This window comes from Cetorhinus maximus, chromosome 9 (assembly GCF_964194155.1).
Source record: "Cetorhinus maximus chromosome 9, sCetMax3.hap1.1, whole genome shotgun sequence".
NCBI lineage: Eukaryota > Metazoa > Chordata > Chondrichthyes > Lamniformes > Cetorhinidae > Cetorhinus > Cetorhinus maximus.
Window position 1 is genome coordinate 35,757,498 of NC_135887.1, and position 19,033 is coordinate 35,776,530.

Consider the following 19,033-nt stretch of genomic DNA (forward strand, 5'->3'; position numbering starts at 1 on the left):
CTTTGTCTGCCTGAAACATGTTGGTCTTTCAGTGCAAAGCGTTATCCATAACCAAGTGTTGCAGACTGGCACATTCCAAAGACCAGGACCATATGCTGAAGAATACACTAAAGCTTGGGGCAACTGCCACAAAGGCACAGTGAGGAAAGGCCTGTGTCTTAGGTCTTTCAGCCATAGTGCACTGAGGGGCTGGTAATTTACAGAATCCCTCGGGCTGTATGCTTGTTATTGAATGTATATAATAAATATCATATGTATTGCAATTGTGTTGAGGCACCTAAGAGTACAAAATGCTTTATGGAGAAAAGCTGAATATTAATGCACTTTCTGTAACATCCAATTTGAAGTGTTTTGGAATGTACTTCTGGGTATTTTATGGATAAAGTATATTTTTGGAAAAATAAAAAAAAATCTATTATTTAATGGATTGCCCTGGTCTTGGTCTATTGCACAGTGAACTGTGAGAATTGTGCAGAAAACGTTGGAACTTCATTTCGATATTTTTTCATTCACGCAGACGTCAAACTATATTTAGTATTCAATGATTTGCTTACTGAAAATATTTATTTAAACAATTTTGTTTATTTTAAAAGCTGTTACTGAATTGTAGTCCATCCAGTATTTTCTCAGTCACACAGTTTATGAAGATACAGCGAATGGGCATTACACCAAATCTGAAGCAATTCATTAATTTTAGGGCTCAAGTTCTGCTACAGTACTTATTATTACAGAACTGATGTAAAGTATTACATACTATGACATATCACTTATCAAAGAAGTGCATGACGGAGTGACTTGAGTAGTGTTAAGTGTAGAAGCTGTGATCAGCATCTATGAACACTTAAGGTGCTCATATCAAACCACTCTCTGCTATTTTGACACAGGCATTGAACTGTTTAAAAGTCTAATAATTAAACCTGTTTCAAGAATAGCACTGATCATAATTTCTACCTTACAGACAAGACAGTGAGAGAAAAATAAAATAGGGCCAGAGAGAGTGGACACAGAGAGAAGAGGCAGAAAGCTGAAGAGAAAGGACAGGTTTAGCAAGAGTGGCTGTGGTGGGCTTCTGCATCTTCACAATTCAGTTAGCCCCAATTCAGGTACAATCTAATAATTGTATGTAATTACGTCTATATAACCTCTTATTATGGTATAATTAATTTCAGAAGATGATGCCTGAGACTGCATTGTTAAGCTGCAAGGAATTATAACAGCATGTAATATGGACAGAGGTTCATCTGCTAACAGCAGGACTATCAACTTGTTTGCAATTCTAAATTGGGGAAGTCAATGAGCTGGGACTGGTCATGTTAGGAACAAAATGTTTTTGTTGGATAAATCTATTACCGAACTAATTCAGTTGGAAGAATTCTAAGAGGACATTTGAATAGAATAGAAATCATTACAGCTGTGGAGGTAATCAGATTGTTAAAATGTGCAGAGTTTATTTAATAACCCTGACCCTGGAGGTAGTAAAACCCTGGCCACACCACTGCCAATGATGAGAGAATCAATGTTATTATGCTATGGGGTAGATGTTCCTGTTCTCAAACCTGAGGCTATTGAGCCATCCAGATGCAATGGGAAATCAGGTGAGGAGAAGTATACAAGATAGCTGGCCCAATATTCCTGACTTTGTTATGTGTAAGAAATTCATTAGCTTCAAGTGTAGGAAGGGAAAAATCTGCCTCAATGTCGCTCAGCTTGTATAAACTTCAAAGCCTACCCAGTCAAAGTAGCCAGACCTCTCCAGGAATATAATAGCCGGGAAGCTAGTTTGGCCTCCAAGTGCAAAGTCTTGTTGACCATGTGGACAAACATGTAGAAAAACAATATGCAAAAGTTGCATTGGTCACTTCAGGCCCCACTCATCAGGTTGAGCCATCATTTGTATGAATACAGCTGCCACTCTCAAAAATAGATTTTCATCAGCACCAAAATTATGGTAAGGGTTGGAGCTACGGCCCAGCTGTATGATCCAGGTATCACTCACAGTACAGTTTATAAAGCAAAGCACAAGCAACTAAAAATTAATAACACAATTTTATAACTTAAAAATACTGGAATCAGAGTCACAAAACAAAACAAATCAAGTCAAGGATGGTGTTAACTATGAATGAGATTAACAGCAAAGGACTCAGTTGTAAGCTGTTCCCTAAATGCTTGAAGCACAAAACATATAACAGAGCTTCCTTGATAACAAAGTCCATTAGATATTGATAATGAATGCAGCCAAATTGTCTCATAGATGAAATGAAGAAAGGGGGGGTGAGGGAGAATTCCATTCCACACCATCCTTTACATTCCAAATCATGCAGTAGCACCAGAATTCTTGAGGTCACTTCTTTTCCAATTATTTCTTTACTTTCTCCTTCGTCCACAATACTTTCCCATTGCACAAGGGGATCCTTCAGAAACACAGAAAAAAACTGTTCAATTATTTCCATCTTAACCAATGACTATTCAGGAGCAGGTCAAAGTTAAATAATTGATGGAACCAAATTTAAAAGGATTATGCCAAATGTGAGAATACTTCCTGAATTTTGTAAATTATATAGAGCTCCTGTGGCATTTTTCACAAGTAGTTTCAAGTAGAAATAGAGGCATTTGTTGGCACCATATCTAATTTATAGCCATAAAACAGGCAACTAAGTGCCTAATATTGTGGGTGGTCACGGGTACATGTACCAGAAATGCACCCCCCACCCACTTTTGGAAAAAACGTTCCTCCAAAGGTGTCCAGGGCCTATGCCTGAAACAGACATTAAATACACTGCACATGCAAACAGGAGACCTAGGACAGTATTTAATGGAGGTGACGGGGGCCTTGCATGCCAGCTAGCAGTTAACAAATGTGCAAGTTTCAAAAGATGTACTTCAAAAGGTTAATCTTCTGTTTCATTTCAGTGATGTGTTCCAATGGCAAAGGTTTTCTGTATTAAGTGCCACTCAAGCACTTGATAGGCCAGCAGCAAGCCTCTCCTGTGATCAAGGACCCAGAAGTCCTGACTGCTGAGAGCTGCCAGCCAATCAGAGGCTGGCAGATCTATTGAACGGCAGTGCCACTGGGGAGGTAGTGGCTGCTTCCAGTACTACACACAAGGCCCAGGATCACAGATTGACTCAGGCATAGGTGAGTAATGGCAGGAGTAGGTTCTCAGGTGGAGGTCATGGAGAAAGAGTAGTTAGGGGTGTCAGCAGCAGGGCAGGGGTGTGGTTCTCAGAGGGAGCTCCTTCCTGATACTGGGTTCCTCAATCAGGCATTGAGTGCCTTTGAGAGAGGGACCCCGCCCCAACCAGCCGGGAACCGGCAAGCAACACTGCACGAGTTTGCTTATCAGGCTCCCTACATGATGAGCCCTCCAGCTATCACTGGGTAAATACCGGCAGTGGTTGGTGGGGCAGGAAGGTTATCCACAGGCTTTCCCGCCACGGACTTAATGAGGGTGGAGGTGGGAGGGTAGCGAGATCCCCACCTGCCACCAAACTTGCCTTGGGGGAGGACATTAAGTTCCACCGCTAAAGTGTGTTTCAGGCCCCATTTACAAAATTCATTAGTGACTAACTGCAGCATATGTCATGCATATTACAGTCAGCATTCACAGGCACTTGACAGCCAAACTATGGGTACCTTTGGCTGCCTTCTGAGAGGTAATTTGTTGCTTTTTTAAAAACGTACTTTAGGAGAGCTGCTCCCAATCCACATTAAATTGTGAGCTGCTGCCAGCCTTGCTCAGCCCCACCCATAGCCTTCCCTTCACCCAGGGACTCTGCTTACACCCTCTGAGCCAGCTAATCTTTATGCTTCCCAGGACTGCCCCTGGGTTTCAACTAGTCCCTACAGATCACTGGTAAGAAACAAATGAGGCCAATGGACCAATTTCCTGTGGTTCAGTTATTGGTCTCGATTAGGTGCTTACCCTTCATCGTGCTTACGCTCTGATTTAGGTGAAATCCAACTTCTAGGCTTTGATTTCTAGGCCACTTTCTGGACTGGCCCCTTACGTTCAATGATTCAAATAAGCAAATCCAGATAATTACAGCTACGTACAAATTGCTAAAGCCAACCAGAGGGTTTATGAATTTCAAGCTTTGGACTTTCTTTTCTCTTTAAGATACTTTACATCTATAATGAAGTGTAGCATCGTTAGGTAACTGTTGTAGGATGACCAGGTTGTGCTATTAGTGATAGAGTTGATCTGCAGACACTTCTTGGGTGGAAACATTAAGTTTACTTACAATATACTCAGCAGCAACTACACACGTGCTTTCCACTACAACTCTATCTCGACACTGACTGCAAAGGTAGCCCATGCTACTCTCCTATTGGCTACTACAGATCATGTGATCTTCCTTAACAAGCATCATTCTTAAAGGTACATTACACACTAAATAAAACCATAATAATTACATTCCTCCCCCTTTAACTTGGCTACACATATTATATTTACAAGTACATTTTTTAAGACTACATAATGTTCACACTCAGTAAGGAATCTACAAGTTCAGTCTTTCAGGTGGGTTCCTGGTACGTGTGGAATGTTGCAGCTCCACAAGTTCAGAGTCTTTGTCAGGAATCTCCTTTTCCAGAGTTGCCTGAACATCAGGTGCTTCAGTGGGAACTTGCAGTTCTGCATCCTCAACTCTTACAGGAACATCAGACATGTCAGTCCTGGGTTGAGCATCCAGTCATGATCACTGGTGGAATCAGATCTTGATGATTTATCTCTCTTCCTTAAATGGTCCACATGTTTGCGGATGATCTGGCCTTCCACCTCCACGTGGTAAGATAGAGGTCCAATCACCTCACTTATTTAATCCGGTAACCACTTTGGTCCTTCCCCGAAGTATTTCACGTATACTGGCTCTCCCATGGTAAATTTCCTCTTACGGCTATGCCAGTTGTGTCTAGTTTTCTGGCTTCCCTGACTCCTTTCCACCATCCCCTCTAAATTTGGCATTATTAAGCTCAATCCTGTCCTGAGATGGTGTTTCAACAATAACTCCGCAGGTGTGACACCTGTTGTTGTGTGAGGGGTAGTCCTGTAATGAATAAGAAAGCACGCTAGCTTGGTTGCCAAGGAATCACCAGTTAGCTTTTTCATACCTGCCTTGAATGTTTGAACCGCCCTTGCAGCCAGTCCGTTTGAGGAAGGGTGGTACGGTGCAGTTTTCACATTAGTGATACCATTGAGGCTGATAAACCATTGAAACTCAGCACTCGTAAATGCTGTGCCATCAGAAATGACTATTTCTGGCAGTCCATGAATGGCAAAACTCAGACATAGTTTCTCAATTGTAGCGCCCGATGTTGGTGACTTCACCCCTTATACATCCAATCATTATAAATAGGCATCGGCAATGAGCAAAAACATTGTTTCCAGGAAAAGTCCAATGTAGTCAATGTCTAACCGCACCCAGGGTCTACCTGGCCACTCCCATGGGTGTAGTGGAGCTGTCACTGTCAACTTTTGCGGTTGCTGACATTGCACACAGTGCTTTACTAAACTCTCTATTTCACCATCCATCCCTGGCCACCATAGATAGCTGCGTGCTATAGTCTTCATTCGGGAAATCCCTGAATGGGCACTGTGTAGTTCAATTAAAAGTGACTCCCTTCCCTTTGGAGGAACTATCACCTCGTGCACCCAACAATAGAATGCCATTCTTGCTGGTTATTTCATGTCTTTTGTTAAAGTACGGTTTCATTTCATCAGATACGGGCTCCTGTGATCAACCATGTGGCACTTGTTCTTGTACTTGAGGTAGGAGTGGGTCTTGACTTGTTCAGTTTCTCATCTGTCGAGCACATACTGGCAAGGAATCTAAGAAATTTAACAGTAAGACAAGTTCCTGTGGAACTGGGATATGCTCATCATTTCTTGTAAAGGCAAATGACTAAGGGCGACGGTGTTTGCGATTTGATTGCCAGGCCTATGTACGAAAGTGTATTTGTATGCTGCCAGAATTAAGGCCCATTTAGTATTTCTGGATCTTCTTTCTACTTGTCTTCTTCTTTCTAAAACAGACTTTAATTTCAGCCTTTTTTTTGACTTCACTATTGGCCAGGCTTCTCTCCGATGCAAGCTCAACTTGCCTAAGCTCAGTGGTTGAGTCTTCCAAAATGTCATTATCTGTCTGCTTCTTGGAAAATTCTGCGACTTTTGCTTCCAACATCTCTTTGGCTTCGTTTAGCTGATTGTTCAGCTGTTCCATTTCTTTTTTTGTATTTGCTGCCTCCAAGAAAACTGGGCATTGTTGTGTCTTCTCTGCCAACTGAGAAGTGCTGAATTCTTTCTGTTTCTCTTCATACTTTTCCAGAGGTACAAACTTTGACCTGAGGAAATCTTGTAGTGTGCGAAGGTTTTTCAGCAGTTTTTCTTTTTCCCTGCGAATGTTGCTCATCTCATCTCGAACTCTGTCGGCAAATAGGGTCTCTTCGAGTTCTTTCTGCTGTTTGTCCAGGTTTTAGCTTAAGACAGCCTGCATTTCTTCAGGTTGTTGAGTCCTTACACACTCCTTTTTCAGAACAGGAATGCTTCCAGCTTCCTTTTGGAATCTTAGTGGCCAATCAAGGTTGATTTCCCTTAGCCAATTTTTCCCTAGAAGGCTTGGTTCTCTGCCTCTTAACACTAACACTGGTAGCTTTGCTAATTGGCTTCCATAATGGACAGTTACTCTGCTTATGCCTTTTACTTGAATGTCTTCACCTGTGTAAGTTTTTAACTTGGCCACTGTTCGTTCCAAGCTTAATTGATGTTCACCATATTTCAAATATCTGAAGATATGTTCCCTAATTACTGTAGTGGCAGCTCCCATGTCTACTTCCATTTTAACAGGTTTGCCATTAACTTTCACTGTGACAAATATTGGTTCTGTCTTTTCAACTTTCAGATTAAACAATGAGTGAATGTCTGAATTTGTTGTTTCAGTCTCTTCTACATTGTAGATTTCATTGGGCTTCTTCTTTTGTTTACAAGCCTGCTTGAATCTTTCCTTGCGTTGCTGCATCGTATGTCCATTTCTGTGACAATAGCACCATTTGATTTTTCTAAACTGCCAATCACTAAAAGATTGCTTGTTTCCGCCTCTATTAAAATTATTCTTCGATTTCGCTGCTAAGTTATTTTTCTTTATTCTTCAGCTAGCGGGGGCTGTTTCCCACTTCTCAGCAGAGTCTTGCTTTTCCACGCCATTTTCGGCTGAGGTTTCCCGCCCGATTTGGAGGATGGCGCCATTTTGCGCACTCTGTATTGTATTTGAATCTCCTACTGTGCTTTCCATGGCCAGTGCCATCTCTAGCGCTTTCTTGAACTTCAGATTCACTTCAGACAATAATCTTTTCTGAATAATGTCCTCGTTCACACCATACACTAAACGATCTTTGAGCATGTCGTTCAGAGTCGTACCGAACTCACAATGTTCCGTTAGCTGCTTCAAATTTGCCACGTAACATGCAATTGTCTCACCTGGGGCTCTATTTCACAAATTAAACCTGAATCTCTGCATCGTGACTGAGGGCTTGGGTTGAAAATGACCCTTCACAAGGTCCACCGATTCATAGAAATTTTTCGAATCTGGGGCACTGAGTGCCATCAAACTTTGAATCAAACCATAGATTTTGCTCCCACAAGTACTTAAGAGGATCACTTGCCTCTTCTCTTCCCTCATAATCTCATTTGCTTGAAAAAAGAACGTGAGGCATTCTACGTATTGAGACCAAACGTCTGTGGCTGGTTCAAAAGGATCAATTCTCCCAAGTTGTGGCATTTTGAGAGAGGATAACTTCTTCAATTCTAACGGAGCTTGCTACTTACAATCACTGGGCAAGGTACAGTGCCAATTTCTTTTTAACTTGAATTCTTCCGTTCAATCCTCTTTTATCCTCTTTGCCAGCAACTACATGTGTGCTTTCAACTCCAACTCTACACTGACTGCTGAGGTAACCTGCGCTACTCTTCTATTGGTTATTACAGATCATGTGATCTTCCTTAACATGTATTATTCTTAAAAGATGCATTACACACTAAATAAAACCATAATTACTACAGTAGCATTTCTGCTTCAGGTAAAATTAGTGACCTCTGCAAATTGCACAGAAAATTGCGTCCACTTTGAAGAATGTTTTTTGTCCCCAAGTTTCCATCAAATGTTTTTGCATATCACTAAATACAAAAGCTGCCATGAACCAGCACAATCAGGCAATGTGTTAAAATAACTTAAAAAATAAATAAATTTTGCTTTAAAAGCATACCTTGATATAGTTAAGGGTGTGAACTTGGTGATGTTTGATTAATACAGCTGAAAATAGGTTTATCACAAAAATTTAACACGTTAAATCTGTGTCATTCCACCACCTGTGACTAATCCAATTTTAAATTACAGAAAATCAATTTTAAAAGATATAGGGGAGAATTCTCTCCCCATCGGGCTGGCTGGTCTGGAGCGGGCGCCGAGCCCGCGATCAGCTGCTGCTTACGTGGATGGGCCAATTAAGGCCCGCCCAGCGTGATGCACACCCAGTAGCGCTCAGTGCTACCTGTGCAGGCTGGGGGAGGAGGGAAAGTCAAGGCCTGCACTCTTTTGGGCATGCGTGCGAAAGAGCGCTGAAATCTTCCTGAGGCACAGAGCTACCTCAGGGAGATTAAGATCACAATGAAACTTTGAAAAAAAAAATTATTCAGACATGACCTCTCATGTGACAGTGTCACATGAGCTGGGACATGTTTATGAATTTTCATGAAAATTTTTATTCAGTTCATTAAACCTTCATGAAACCTTATCCCGTCTGTGGATGAGGTTTCATGAAAATAGTGAAGACCGCCTGGGCTTTTCACCTGCCCACAACCTTAAGGTTGGACGGGCAGCCCTGACAATGAGGTTAATTAGCTTATTAATGGCCTTAACGGGCCTTTGACAGTTCTGCAGGCGCGCACTGGATTCAGCTGTGCGCCTGCCGAACAGAAGACTGGAATGATGTGCGGTGACGTGCATCAAATATCAAAGGTGTCCCCTATATCTTTTAAAATTGATGTCATTTTACGCATCGGCGTGCGGGGCCAGACATGAAACAGATGCAGACTTTTTGGGGACTTACAATGGTATTGTTCACAGGATAAGTTCTTTTACACTTCAAAAGTGCAGCTATATGTACTTCTAAGGATACGATGTGTCATTTCTATACTTTCCTAATTCATGAGGAATAAGGTGGGTAAAAGGGGCAGAAGTACAGGTCATGGTTTAATTGAATAGTGGAATAAGCTTGAGGGGCCAGATCCTGTGATCCTATTTAAAAGTGAACTTTATTTATGCATTTCCTCCAGATTCATTGAAGGCTTTTTTATTGATACCTTTTTTAAAAAGTGTAATTCTTGCAGTCAATTCAATGGTATTTTCGGTTTATGGAACTTCATTGCTCTTTGGAAATGACTGGCTTCCGTTCTCTTTTGTGCGCTTTTCCAGAATTTGCATGTCCATTAGTGTCACACCAATGGTGGATCGATGCATCTCAAAAGTTAAACTTATATATAAAAAGGGATGGGAGGACTTTCAGTTTAAGAATGTCTGTTTTTAACTCCAATATTTAGGCACTAAAGCACTGAAAGTCTGTGATCTTGCGCATTGTTTGAAATCAGCAGACTCCAATGCAAGCATGTTATTTAGGGTGCTGTACTTGTTTTGGGACCCAAACATCCTTTCCAACACATTTGATATTTTATTTTAAATTCTAAATCAGTGACAGAAATTATGGGTGAACAAACTGGAGGCCGCCACTTCTAGCAATATCGAAAGGGATCATTAAAGCTTAGAAATATAGAAAAATTACAGCACAGAAGGAGGCCATTCAGCTCATCATGTCTGTGCCAGCTGAAAAAGAGTGATCCAACTTAATCCCACCCTCCAGCTCTTGATCTGTAGCCCTGTAGGTTATGGCACTCAAGTGCATACCCAAATATTGTTTAAATGTGATGAGGGTTTCTGACTCTACCACCCTTTCAGGCAGGGAATTCCAGACATCCAGGTGGACTCTGGGTGAAAAATTTATTATCAAACCCCCCCGCAACCTTTCCCCCTCTTATCCTTCTGCCAATTACTTTAAATCTATCTCCCCTGACTATTAATCTCTCTGCTAAAGAAAATAGTTCCTTCTTATTCAGTCTATCTAGGCCCCTTATAATTTTGTACACCTCAATTAAATCTCAATTCAGCCTCCTCTGTTCCAAAGAAACCAACTGCAGCCGATCCATTTTTTTCTCATAGCTAAAATTATCCATTCCTGGCAACATCCTCATTATAACATTGCTATTTGAGGGAGTTTGCTGTGCGCAAAATTGACTGCCATGTTTTCTAAATTACAGTGACCACATCTTTTTAAAAAAGCACTTCATTGGCTGTAATGTGCTTTAAGACATCTGGTGGTTGTGAAAAGTGCAATATAAATGTATGCCTTTCTTTTAAAATCTCCTCTATACCTTCTCTAGTGCAATCACGTCCTTCCTGTGATGCGGTGACCAGAACTGTATGCAGTACTCCAGCTGTGGCCTAACTAGTGTTTATACAGTTCTAGCATAACCTTCCTGCTCTTCTATTCTATGTCTCAGCTAGTAAAGGAAAGTACCCCTTATGCCTTCTTAACCACCTTATCTACATGTCCTGCTACCTTCAGGGATCTGTCGGTATGCACTTCAATGTCCCTGTGCTCCTCTACACTTCATGGTATACTCCCGTTTAATGTGTTTTCCCTTGCCTTGTTTCCCCTCCTCAAAAGCATTACTTCGCTCTTCTTTGGATTGAATTCAATTTTCCACTTTTCTGCTCACCTGACCTGCCCTTGATATCTTCCTGTAGTCTACAGCTTTCTTTTTCACTATAAACCAGACAGCCAATTTTTGTATCAGCCAATTTCTTAATTATGCCCTCTAGATTTAAATCTAAATCATTGCTATTTACCACAAAAAGCAAAGAATCTCAGCCCTGAGGAACCCCACAAGAAACTGCTTTCCAGTCACAAAAACACCTGTCTAGTATTAGCTTTTGCTTTCTGTCACTGACTCAATTTTTGGACCCAACCTGTCATTTGCCCTTGGATCACATTGGTTCTTACTTTTCTGATTAATCTGCCACATGGAACCTTGCTAACCCTTGTAGGCTACATCGAATGGATTACCCTCATTGACTCTCCTTGTTACTTCATTTAAAAATTCAACTAAGTTAGTCAGGCATTGCCTTTAGCCAGATGGGGCTTTCCTGTCAACAAATTATTGCTGGCTGTCCTTGATAAATTCATGCCTTTATAAGTGATGAGTTATATTGTCCCTTAGAATTTTTTCCTATAATTTGCCCACTACCTGATGAGCTTTTACTCGGTGTAGCCCTCAATCCCCTTTTAAACATCATTTGCTGTTGTTCTCAGATAAATCAAGTTAATTTATTTGGACAGGTAGTGTACTGGCATTGGGATTTTTTGGAGTGTTGGCTGTTGGAATTGAGAGTAATTATTTGTGAAAGTAATTTGGTGAGTTAACAGAGGAATTTCTCCAGGGGAATCTGGCATACATAGGCTGCAATAGAAAAGTCTGTAGTCTATGAAAAAAGGAAGGGATTTCATTCACTGAATATCTATCTAGTATACAGACAACAAGTAGAGTATCATGCAGGTTTCCTGGCGGTTGCCATGATGCCATCATGCTGCACAATACTCAATCCTGCTCATTTTCGGTTCAAGAATTGGGTCAGAGGTTAACTGCTGAGGGATTAAGACTATTCTCTCCAAAACTTAGATAATGACACCCCAGAAACCCGAGCAAAAAGGAGATATAATTTGTAACATGTCTCTACTCAAGGCCTGATAGAACAGATCATGGGCTTTCTAGACAGGCCCGGATGTGTTCTGCAGGATAGCTCCCATGGAGTATCCAGAATCGTGGTTGACTGCAGCATTTTATAGAACTTTGGCATCCAGTGGGGAAAACCCATTGAGCCAGCTTTACAGGAAGACATAGAGGTTGGAAGAGCATGTGTGACAGGAAGATGTTGAGAATGATGAGGATGAACAAGGTCCACCTTTCCTGCCAGCTGCAAGGCTTATTTGGTAGCAGCTTGTGCAGATACAGTTCAGCTCTAAATCCACTATTCCTCTGAACAATCAGTTCCTCTAAGATCCATCCCAGTCCTTCCACCATCCTTAGGAGTCCACTTAACCCAAACACAAGCAAGGGGCTTTCAGGTAAAACACATTATGTGGTTATCAAATAACAAGCATTTCAAAAATTACTCTAATGTACAGTGATTTTTGTTCTTGTCATTAAATATTGTTCACCCTGGAGCAACCTCTGGCATCTGTTCTAAGTGTCCTTCTATCTACTCAATTGCTTCTATAAGGTGCTCCCCAGTTTGCTTCAGCTTGAGATGCAGAAGACTACACAACTTCTAATGGAGGAGCTTGAGGTGTCTGTGGTTTGCTGGGTCTTACGCTCATCAACCCTTGTTGACCTATGTTGGTTCCCAGTTAAGTAAAATTCTCATGCTTATTTTCAAATCACTCCATAGCCTCGCTGCTCCCTATCTCTATAATGCCCCTCAACCCTAGAACCCTCTAAGATACCCGCATTCCTCTAATTCTGGCCTTTTCAGCATCCTTGATTTTAATTGCTCCACCATTGGTGGCTGTGCCTTCAGCTGCTAAGGCCATTTGCTCTGGAATTCCCTTACGCCTCACCATCTCTCTCCTCCCTTCCTTTAAGATGCTCATTATGACCTACCTCTTTGACCATCTGCCCCAATATTTCCTTATGTAGTGTGCTATCAAATTTTACTTTGTAGTGCTTCTGCGAAGTGCCTTACAAAATTAAAGGTGTTATATAAATACAAGCTGTTGTTGTTGGTTTCAACATATACAGTATTTGGACACAGAATGACATGCATACAATTGATTCTGGTTGATCTCAGTCGTCATAAATACTTATAATTTGCAATATGCGTATTATCAGCTTATTAATATATGTAAGGATCAGTTTAACTGATTATCTTTTAGTTAGTACCTATATTAAATAATGTGTGCATTCAGTGCAAATGAATGTGGTATTAATTGCTCATACCTCTCCCATAGGGATACCCAAACTGGTTCAATGCCCCACATTGCTTAAGACAGGGGTGGGGAATCTTTTTCTTATCAGGGGCCACTCACACATAGACAAAATTAGTTGTGGGCCATATACACATAAAAGCCAAGTTAATATTTTTTAAGCGAGAATAGAGAAACTCCAGAAATTCAGCTCAACATTTTGCTCGCTTTCCTTTCCCATTTTCTCTCTCTGTCTCCCTCTCTCCTTTCCTACTCTGTCTCTCTCTCTCTCGTCTTAGCATTAAACCAGCCCAGGGCAGTACAACTCAATTCTCTGGCCAACTCGCAGTCTGAGGCTGCACCTGGGCCTGGAGCCTGGGCTGCTTCCTCAGTCTGCAGGCGCTGAGCCTCTGTCCTGGGACACCAATGGACCTGGGAGGGAGAGAGGGTGGTGAGCCACCAATGGAGTCGGGTGTCTCATCCCTTTCTCCCCCCGCCTCGGGTTATTCATACTTCACCACCCAATCAGCAGCCAGTAACTTCCTGTCCCTGCCCTGTGCTCCTGCTCCTGGGTCTTGGGCCTCAATCTCTCACCACAGCCTGGGCCTCTGGTCACTGCGGCCAAGGCTCAGGCATCAGGACATGGCGGTGGCTGTCCAAAGTGCAGCACGTGGGGGTCGTAGGGTCAGCTTTTGAAATCCCCCCGTGGGCCAGGTGAAAAAGTGCAACAGGATGGAGCTGGCCCTTGGCTCAGGGTTCCCATCCCTGGCTTAGGAGGTTTACCTGCAACATAGACAAAATCTGGCCCATTAAGTATTGCTTTATCAGACGGACATGTATATTCTCTTTCCATAATGGGCTGGGATGGCCTGCTCATTTATGAGAAAGGTGGTGAAAATACTGATGCAAAATAAAAAACTCTATTGCACTCATGAGAACGATTATGAGAATAAAAGTCATCATGCTTATAAATCCACTGGAATTATTTGAAATGGTAATTCAGCAGTAGAGGGCAATATTGTAGATATAATTTATTTGGATCTCCAATAGACATTTGAGAATGTGATACTTAAGACACATGTGGTGGAATAATACCGGGGGAGGCGCAGGCGGCATGTTCCCCCAGAAACCACGAACAGGCTCCACGTTGACCTGCCCTGCAGCCATAAATTGCTGTGAGGATCATTAACAAGGGCCAAGTTGGACTTCCACCCCTCGTTGGGGCAGAAGTCCCACCTTCTGGAGCTGCTGGTGAATCCAATTGGCCGGCAGCTCCATCAGCCTCGGCAACACCGGGAAGGCTGGTGAAGAGAGGAGCCCAAAGCCTTGGATCCTCAGAGCAGGTAAGTCCAGAGTCTTGGGCAGGAGGGTTTGGAAAGGTTAGGGGGAGGGGCAGTGGGGGCAGGGGAGGGGGTGAGTTTAAGGCAGAGAACAGGTAGGAAAGGTGGATTCAGTGTAAGGGGGGGCCATCCCACAATCGGCAAAGGGCAGGCCCCGACCTTTAAAATTGCAGTTTACAAGTCAGCATGGGCATGGTCTTTTCAAGGTCAATAGCTTGATAACAAGCCTAGTTGACCCTTAATTGCTAAATATGGCGAGCGGGCTGCCGATGTTGGTGCCCGCCTGCCCTCTGTATTATGAGGATGAGCTCAGGGGTGGATGGGTAGGTGGTGGGATGGGCGCCCACCCCATTTTATGTGCCCCCACCTCATGGGAAACACGTCCACTGGTGGCACATGCAGCCCATGGAATACATGGAAGATTGGCTGCCTGGATTGTAACTTATTGGCTTGAGAAAGCAAAATGTATTGGCAAAAAGAAACAAAACTCCAGCTGGGGCCCTTAATTTGGATTTATTAATTGAGGGATGAATATATTATGGGTGTCTGCTCTCCACATTTTTCGTAAGTGATATTGAAGACAAAATTTCTGTGATATAAAATTCAGGAATCTGTTATTAAAGAAGTGTTAACAATGCACTAAGAAAAGCATAGTATGATTAGAAGAAGTCCACTTGGTTCTACTAAAGGAAAATCCTGTTTAACAAATTTATTGAAGTTTTTTGAGGATGTAACTAGTAATGTAGATAAAAGGGGAACCAGTAGATGTAGTATACCTGGATTTCCAGCAGGCTTTCTAAAAGATGCTACACAAATGGTTAACAGGCAAGATAAGTGTGCATGGAGTTGGAGGTAATATATTAGCTAGCTGGAAAGGTAACCTGTGGGGAGGACACAGAGAGGCTGCAAGGAGATAAAGACAGCAACAAGACAGCAGATGGATTGTAACATAGGGAAGTGTGAAGTTATTCACTTTGGTCGAAGGAATAGAAGAGCTGAATATTTTTTAAAAGGTGAAAAACTTGTAAGTGTGGATGTTCAAAGAGACATGGGTCTGCTTATATAAGGAACACAAAAAGTTAACATCCAGGAACAGCAAGCAATTAGGAAGGAAAATGGCATGTTGGCCTTTATTACAAGGGGATTGGAGTACAGGAATAAAGATGCCTTGCTAGAGTTGTACAGGGTTTTGGTGAGACCACATCTGGAATACTGTGTGCAGTTTTGGTCTTCACATTTAAGAAAAAATATACTTGCATTGGAGGCTGTACAGCGAAGATTCACTAAATTGGTCACAGAGATGAGGGGGTTGTCCTATGATGAAAGGCTTTTCAAATAAGGTCTATTTTCTCTGGAGTTTAGAAGAATGAGAAGCAATCTCATTGAAACGTACAAGATTCTGAAGGGGCTTGATACGGTATACACTGAGAGATTGTTTCTGCTGGTCAGGGAATCTAAACATGGGGGAATAGTCGCAGGATAAGGGGCCATAGAAAAGTTATGGCACAGAAAGAGGCCATTCAACCCATCGTGTCTACACCAGCTGGGAAAGAAAAAAAAAAATCTAGCCACCCATTCTAATCCCACCTTCCAGCACCTGCCTGTAGCCTTATGGCACTTCAGGTGCTGATCCAGGTACCTTTTAAATGAGTTGAGCATTTCTGCTTCCACCACCAAACCTGGCAGCGAATTCCAGAAACCGACCGCCCTCTGGGTGAGGAAGTTTTTCCTCATGTCCCCTCTAATCTTTTTACCAATCACCTTAAATCTGTGCCCCCTGGTAGCTGACCTCTCTGCTAGGGGAAACAGGTCTTTCCTGTCTACTCTATCGAGGCCCCTCATAATCTTTTACACCTCAATTAAGTCACCTCTCAGCCTCCTCTGTTCCAAGGAAAACAACCCTAGTCTATCCAATCTTGCCTCATAGCTGCAACTTTCAAACCCTGGCAACATTCTTGTAAATCTCCTCTGTACTCTCTCCAGCAAAATTATGTCCTTCCTGTAATGTGACGACCAGAACTGTACACAAAATTCCAGCTGTGGCCTAACCAGCAATTTATACTGTTTGAGCATTACATCTCTGCTTTTGTATTCTATACCTCGTCCAATAAAGGAAAGCATTCCATATGCTTTCTTTACCACCTTAACACCAGTCCTGTCACCTTCAGGGACCTGAAGACATGCACTCTCACTTCCTCTACTCCACTCAATATCCTCCCATATATTCTGTATTCCCTTCCTTTGTTTGCCCTCCCCAAATGCATTACCTCGCACTTCTCTGGTTTGAACTCCGTTAGCCACTTTTCCACCCACTCAACCAAACCATTGATGTCATTCTGGAATCAACAAATATCCCCTTCACAATCAACTACATGGCTAACTTTTGCATCACCTGTAAATTTCCCAATCATGCCTCCCACATTTAAGTCCAAATCATGAATATATACCACAAACAGCAAGGGATCCAACAGTGAGCTCTGTAGAACACCATTGGAAACTGTTTTCCATTCACAAAACCATCCATCGACCATTACCCTTTGTTTCCTGTTGCTGAGCCAACTTTGGACCCAACTCGCCACATTCCTCTGTATCCCATGGGCTTTTACTTTTCTGACCAGTCTGCCATGTGGGACCTTGTCAAATGCTTTACTAAAATCCAAGTAGACGACATCCACTGCACTACCTTCATCAATCCCCCTTGTTACTTCCTCAAAAAATTTGATTAAATTAGTAAGACACAACCTTCCCCTAACAAAACCACGCTGACTATCCCTGATTAATCTGTTCCTTTATAAGTGACAGTTTATCCTGTCTCAGAATTGATTCTAATAATTTTCCCACCACTGAAGTCAGACCATAATTATTTGGCCTATCCCTCACACCCATTTTAAACAATGGTACAAAGTTCGCAGACCTCCAATCCTCTGATACCTCACCTGCATCTAGTGAGGATTGGAAAATTATCCTCAGAGCATCTGCTATTTCCTCCCTGACTTCCTTTAACAGCCTGGGATACAATCCATCCAGCCCTGGTGATTTATCCACCTACAAAGATGACAGTCCCTCCAGTACTTACTCTCTCATTATGGCTTTGTAGCTAATATTCCACAGTACTCCTTTTTAACTAGAATGTCTGCATCATTCCTCTCTTTTGTGAAGACAGAGACAAGTACTCATTAAGAACCTGCCCACAACTTCTGCATCCATGCATTAGTTACTTCTGGCGTTAGTTCACTGCGTGCATGCTAACACCCGCACCAAGAAGGCCTCTGTTATGATCCATACCAAAAGCATGCATGTATACTGTGGATGCCATATTTGAAGTGTAAGGGCATTCACATGGACCAAAAAACGAGCTCAATTTTGGCCCCATAGTATTCAGAGATCTGGATCAATTAATTAGGTTGATTAAGGGATTGCAGATGTATTTAAAGTTGGTACATGCAGGATGGGAGGGTTAGATGGCTAGTGTGTGGATCAGATTCATGCCAACAGCAGGTTCAATCCCAGTTCCAGCTGAGGAAAACTTTGGGTCTGCCTTCACACTCTAACCCGTAGTAAAAAGATCATGGCACTTTGCCATAATCACCTTCAGGCAGAGAACTGAAAAAGAAGATATAGGATGGCACAAATTGGAACTAGAAACATGAAATACATATAAATAAAAGTTGTGCTCTTGGTTAATGATTTCCCACCAGTCATTGAAAGTTCTTAAGCTGTAGATGATATTAAGTGACTATTTAAGTAATTTGATGCATATCGAACATTTTTCATGACCAAACGTTAAATGGATCAATGATGAGGCCATATTTGGAAGATTTTGTGTGGCTTTTGGCTCCTCATCTTCACAAGGATAATTGCATGTTGGAGAAAATCAGCAAAGAACAAGGTGATTCTGAGAATTAGATCTAAATCATGAGAGATATTTAAAATTCTGAGAGCCAGAGGTAATATGAAAGAAAGAAAGGTTTAACTAGAGGGACCAAGTACATAAGTAAAAATAGCAGATATATGAACATGCTCTTAGCAAAATCAGTTATAATAATGTAAGTTCCATTGTTTAAAAGAGAGCTGGGTCTAGGTGCAACTGAATATTAAAGACATAAAAATATAAAGGGCCTGAAATTCTGACCAATAGCTCAATTTGGGTAGATCTGCCCCTTCATGTTGGCCAGTAAAACTTCATGAAGGGTGTGGGTATAATGTGCGGGCTGAGACCGCTCTTTTCATTTAGGAATTTAATTAATGTTATATTCTGACTGCCAACTTTGTTCAACTTTGAAATTCCTTATTACCAAGCTGAATATTTGGTACCTGCAGCCTGTAGACCTCCCAGTCGTCCAGTTCTAGCTCCGTATCCAATTCCGACCCCTGGTAAGTAATTTATTAGACAAAATTAGAAACAAAGATTACCTCCCACACTCAAATTTTTCCCCTCACATCTCTCCAAAAGGTGCTGCCATCAACAGTCACTGGTAGCTTTCTGCTATCTCCATCGATTGGTCATTGTTCTTGTGTGTGCCAAGACGGTTTTGTTATTTCTTTCTTGGAGGTAATGTTTTCTCTTACATATTGCAACCTCTTTACCTGCTCTGTTATAGAGCTCATAGAAGGGAGAGATACATTT

General features: G+C 41.9%; 1 protein-coding gene across 26 annotated transcripts in view; it reads right to left on the minus strand.

Annotated features, from left to right (window-relative positions):
• Positions 1–562: 562 nt before the first annotated feature.
• LOC144684561 (uncharacterized) overlaps positions 563–19,033 on the minus strand; it is a 336,148-nt gene continuing 317,677 nt past the window's right edge. For all 26 annotated transcript variants that reach the window (XM_078548502.1, XM_078548509.1, XM_078548490.1 and 23 more), the window contains 2 exons: positions 18,721–18,777; positions 563–2,411 (listed from right to left, as the gene is read on the minus strand). In XM_078548502.1, coding sequence (XP_078404628.1) covers positions 2,365–2,411; positions 18,721–18,777 — 104 coding nt within the window. In that variant the 3' untranslated portion in view covers positions 563–2,364. The remainder of the gene's footprint in view (positions 2,412–18,720; positions 18,778–19,033) is intronic.